The sequence below is a fragment of the Sinocyclocheilus anshuiensis genome, unplaced genomic scaffold (assembly GCF_001515605.1).
Source record: "Sinocyclocheilus anshuiensis isolate Anshui unplaced genomic scaffold, SAMN03320099.WGS_v1.1 scaffold426, whole genome shotgun sequence".
Classification (NCBI taxonomy): domain Eukaryota; kingdom Metazoa; phylum Chordata; class Actinopteri; order Cypriniformes; family Cyprinidae; genus Sinocyclocheilus; species Sinocyclocheilus anshuiensis.
In genome coordinates, this window is record NW_015542362.1 from 253,729 (window position 1) to 259,053 (window position 5,325).

Genomic DNA, 5,325 nt, shown 5'->3' on the forward strand with positions numbered 1-5,325 from the left:
GGATCAACAGACCCGGAGGGCCACGGTGTCTCGTCTGAGAGGATGAAGGAAAATGTGTTTGTGGTGTGGTCACAGTTCAGTAACGTTCTCCACACACAGACATAAATGGTGGTGGCAGGGGGCATCTCTCACTGCATGACGGGACAGTGATCGCACAAAATTGGATAAGGCAGGTTTTGTGCCACAATGAAAAGGCGGAAGATGGAGTAAGATAGAGTGGGAGGAAAGGAAAGAGTTGTGTACATCAAGCAGTTCTAGGTCATCTGAGGTCTCATCAAAAAGTCATGGACCACCATAATGCTCCACTGCACTGCTTTCATATCAACATTTTGAGGCTATCAGAGCCACTGACCTGTGGTTAGTGCACATCTGGACAAGTGTTAACAACTTAACCTTTTAAAAAAAATCGTTAATTGAAATAAAGCTGACAAAGTCAAATTAAATATTAAATTAAATGCTACCTTGGCGAAAAAAGTGGAATAAAATAAGTTGAAGTAATAAAACCACTAAATTTGAAACAGGTGTCAATTAAAGCTAAACAGAAATAAAAATGTTAAAAAATAATGTCAAAATCACATAGAAATACCAAAACTATTTAAAAATATTAATACTATAATGGCACACAAATAATAAAAAAAACTCTCATGACCGTTCCCAAACTGAAAGTAAAATGCCATTAAAATTACAATTCAGATGCAAAATAAAAATACACATTCTTGATTTATTACTTATTTGTTGGCATTTGCTGAATTTATTAGTATTGTAATATTCATTAGTGGTTTAATATAACAATCTGTACAGTGCATCTCTCTGGAGTCAGTACTGTTCTCTACAATCAGAGCTGTCTGCTAAGGCTGAATGTTCTCATGCACGCTCGCGTTCACCCACCAGCACATGTCCATTCCCTGGTCATACGTCCAAGACCAGGTGCTGTGCGGGGGGAAAAACACACACACAATCAATGATAGGCATGGAAAAAATTCAAGGCACAGACAGAAAGAGCTGAATCCAGAAGACAGCTCAAAATAATTTGACATGGCGCTCGTTCTGTCCCTAAAAATTAAGAATTCCATTTATCATTTAATGGTTTTGCATCCATTGTAAGGGACAGGCTTCAAACACACATCTTTTGCGTCAGTAAAATTGGAAATGAAAGAAAAAGCAAACTCCCTTTAAACACAACAATCTCTGCTAGCTAAAACTCTCAGGTCAATTTGAAAAGAAAAACGTAATATTGCACCCTCATTCCTATCAGAGTAAATATCAAAGTTATGGGAAGACGACACTGTTTAAATACTAAAAGCAATTTATATTAGGTTTTAATGTACAGCGGTGTAAATAAACTCACATGACTGTATAAATGTGCTGACATTAGCCTGCTCTAGTATGTTCCTACCTTACACATCTTTAGTCAGTTTTGGCATTGAATGCTGGCTGATATATTTGCAATTAATGAATACAAGAGACAAAAGCCTCTATTCTGCATATTTGAGGTCTAGTCAAAAAACACCAAACCTTAATCTTAACCTGGTCATTTTCAAGACAATAGTAAACTAATCCTCTCCAAAACTGCCACACAGCTGTTGTTCTTTAAGGTATTAAGCTATAATCTATGTCTTTGCTGTAACAGACTAAAGCTGAAGTATGTCTAGTATACAATTACTACACATGAAAGATTTAACAAGGGCAGTAACTAGATTCCCTGTATTGAGAACTTCCCTCATTATAATCAGCACTCAAATGAACCCTAGACCCATCTGTGAGAATATTCATTTAAATTCTCACACATGTTAAAATTATAATTCATCCAAAATGATAATTCTGTCATCATTTATCCACATATGCTCCAAACCTGTATGACTTTTTCTAATAGTTTTGGCTATCACTGACTTCCAATACAATAATTACACTTATAATAATATTATCTTTTGTGTTCCACAGAAGATAGAAAGGTTTGGAAAGAAGGGAGGGTGAGTAAATGATCAATTTTAGGGGAACTATCCCTTTAAATTTGATCTGTTAGACATTATGACAGCAATATTCAAGTCTAGTTAGTGTTCCAATTTCCTTTAACTTTGCAGCAACTGAAGTAATATCCACAATACAGTGTAACTATAGTTGTCAAATTCAAAAATGAGATAATACTTTAGAACTACTGTAAAGGCAATTCAAATTGCGTGACAGGAGAGCAGTGCTTTTGTAAGACGCTTAATACAAGACAATAAAAGGCAACCAAAACCTGTTTTAAAGAGCAAAATGTGATTTGGTGTCCTTGATGTGTTCAGGTAGTCACATAGGAAGACAGGCACGGGATGGTTTAGCAGGTGCACCTTTCAGAGAGGTGCATTTATATGTGCATGTTAGTGCAAGTGACTGTGTGGGAATAGAACAATACGTCCAACTAATGGAGGTGTGCAAGCACAGTCCACACAGTCTGGTGGCAACTCATCAGGACGTGGGGCTGTGTGCTGATGCGATGGCTTTCTCAGGCCTGGTTGGTGGCGATGAGATTTCTCAGCTGTTTGACAACGGTGTCTATGAGCTTCTGCTTGTCCCGTTCGTTTTTACGGAACTGAGCAAACATGTTGTTCTTGCGGCTGGTGTCCTTCATCCTGCACACAATGAACGAAGCATAAGACATCATTAGATTGCAAAAATAGGAAAAAATGGATTGGTTTTTCCACTTGGACACTCTTGTATCCTCAGAATTAAATGCTCGTAACAGTAAATCAGAACAAAGAGAGACCAAACAGAGAAAGCCTAACCAATCCAAGATCGTCATTCATATGACCTGAGATGAATATGAAACAAGAGGGCCACTTAACCTAACATCATGTCGGTCACAGGGTGCTGCACCACTAAGGAGCTCGAGGAAGGGCACAGAGTTTCACTGTGTGGTTAAGAAAGGCGCTCCATATGGTGTTCCATGCAGGAGCCTTGGAGCAGTCCTGCATGGAGATTCTAATGAGCCTGCTCACTTTCCTGCCACTTGTGCCAAACGCTTCTTCTCAGTAGCCTGGAGATCACTGAGCCAATGCCTGCACATTCCTCTCATTTGCAACCAGACAAATCCTGGCCAAGCTCTCGGAGTTTGACAAAATACTGAAGTGACCCATCATCATTAAGGAAAGAAAAAAAAAACACATTCTATTCTGCATAGTCTGTAGTCCTCAGCCTGAAAATTGCAAGGGGGCAAATTATGGAAAATAGTATTTTCCTTGCTCATTTCAAACTGAAAACTGGCAACATTTTTAAGCTAATCGTCGACAAAAACACTTTCAATTCAAAAGTATGGGGTCGTTAAGGTTTTTTTTTAACGATTCTGAAGAAAGTGTCTTATAATCACCAAGGCTGCATTTATTTGATCACAGTAAAATGATAATATTGCAAAATATTATTACTTGTTTTAATACATTTTAAAATGTAATGTATTTGTGGAGGCAAAGCTGAATTTTCTGCAGCCAATACTCCAGTCTTCAGTGTTCCGAAATCTATATAATATACTGATTTAGTGCTCGAAAAACATTCCTTATTATTAATGTTGAAAACAGTCATGCTGCTTAATATTTTTGTGGAGTCCAAGATACTTTTTTCAGAATTCTTACATGAATAGAAATTTGAAGAGAGCAGAACTTATATATAAATCTTCTGTAAAAGAAATCTTTCTTAAATCTTATTTAACATTGTCTTACTGTCACTTTTGATCAAATTAATGTGACCTTCCTGAATACAAGTATTAATTTCCTTTAAAAAAAACTTTCTGATCCTAAAATTTTGAAAAGCAGTATTCATAATGTATATAATTTTTAAAAGTGCAGTAGCAAAAAAAAAAAAAGCCTGTTTAGGGTCAGACAGTAGGTAGAACGGGGCAAACCTTAACTTTTTTGCAAGAAACCATTTAATTAACATTCACAAACTTCAAGGAAACCATAAAATACTACAAAGTCTAGAATAAGGGCCTTATAAATACAGAACTCAAGTTACAAATATTGTTGAAGAGAGAGTTGATCTGTTACTGAAGCGGTTTCATTATCACCACAGGACCAAATCCACTCGCTCTACTTCTGTCAACTCATCCTGTGAGTCTTGTTCGCTAAAAGTATTAAGCAAGATAGCCATCGCCACGGATACATGACTGTATTGCCATAGTGAAATGCATCACTACTTTATTACAGAGAGCTGTCTGTGATTACCATGGTGATAAGAACCACCACCGCCTAGTGCGGAATTCTTGCTTTGTTGAGCAGGAGAGTTTGCGACTCGCTTCTGGAGTTCAACAAACAAGAGTGGAAATTGAGGAAGACAGAGTTTTAGAGAAGTGACGCTCAACTGGTTCTGCTTCAGGCAAGGATTTTACATTGGAGATTAGCTACCAACCCGACACAAGCAAAATTGTTCACTGTAAACTAAAATGATTAACATGGCACAGACCTGTCTTTATAGTTTGAATTTAAAATGTTTCTTGAATTTTGATGGTTTAATGCTCTTGGTTGGCGATAATTCACTGCACAAAAACATACTGTGGTCGGCACAAACCATGTTTATTCTCACTGTAAGTTAACCCGTATTTTCTTCTACCTTGTGTAGATGAGTACACTGGCCTAATGTGGATAGATGCTCTGGGGAACTAGGAGTGCCACTTAAAAATAAAAAAGCAAGCAATTATCAGTATATTAATGTAATGTATTCACTTTTGAAATTGACAAATAAATTGACACTCACAAGTCATTAATTTTCATGTTAAAAATAATAAAAGTAGTAAAAATAAAATGGATCAATCATCTTAAATGCAACAATTAAACTGCATTTATTAAGCATTTACAAAACCATAGTCTGTCCCTCACGTCCAAGTTAAAGTGCATTTTTACATCCCTGGCAACATGTACATATACAACTGAAAATGCTTGCTATGACTGACATAAGTTTGGTGCATTTCTATACTATATTTTTCTTATTCTACATTTTTCTTGTTCTTAATGTTAGAAAATTGTACATTCAACAAGTACCAGTGAAATATTGGATATCCCTGCAATGAGGTATGACACACAACCACATCACTGCTGGTCCACTTCTTCAGTTGGGATGCTTACCCCACTTAGAAACAATCAAGATTTTACTGGATTGAGTTTTTTAAAACAAATTAAAACTCATATTCTTACATTTAATCTTCATTTCCCCCTCTAAGCAACTAAAAAGCCTTGTCTTTTCAAGTACACTCCAATAAAGGAAAGCTTTTCTCCTCAACGAGCCAGTTGTGCTCTGATTCCAGATGCACACACACACACACACACACACACACACACACACACACACACAAACACACAC

General features: G+C 36.8%; 1 protein-coding gene across 2 annotated transcripts in view; it reads right to left on the reverse strand.

The window, feature by feature from the left end:
* Nucleotides 1-1,034: 1,034 nt before the first annotated feature.
* LOC107691897 (exocyst complex component 6B-like) overlaps nucleotides 1,035-5,325 on the reverse strand; it is a 106,850-nt gene continuing 102,559 nt past the window's right edge. The window contains exon 22 of one of the 2 annotated variants that reach the window (XM_016490734.1): nucleotides 1,035-2,612. In XM_016490734.1, the coding sequence (XP_016346220.1) occupies nucleotides 2,486-2,612 (127 nt within the window). In that variant the 3' untranslated portion in view covers nucleotides 1,035-2,485. The remainder of the gene's footprint in view (nucleotides 2,613-5,325) is intronic. The other variant, XR_001634590.1, reaches the window with a different exon arrangement.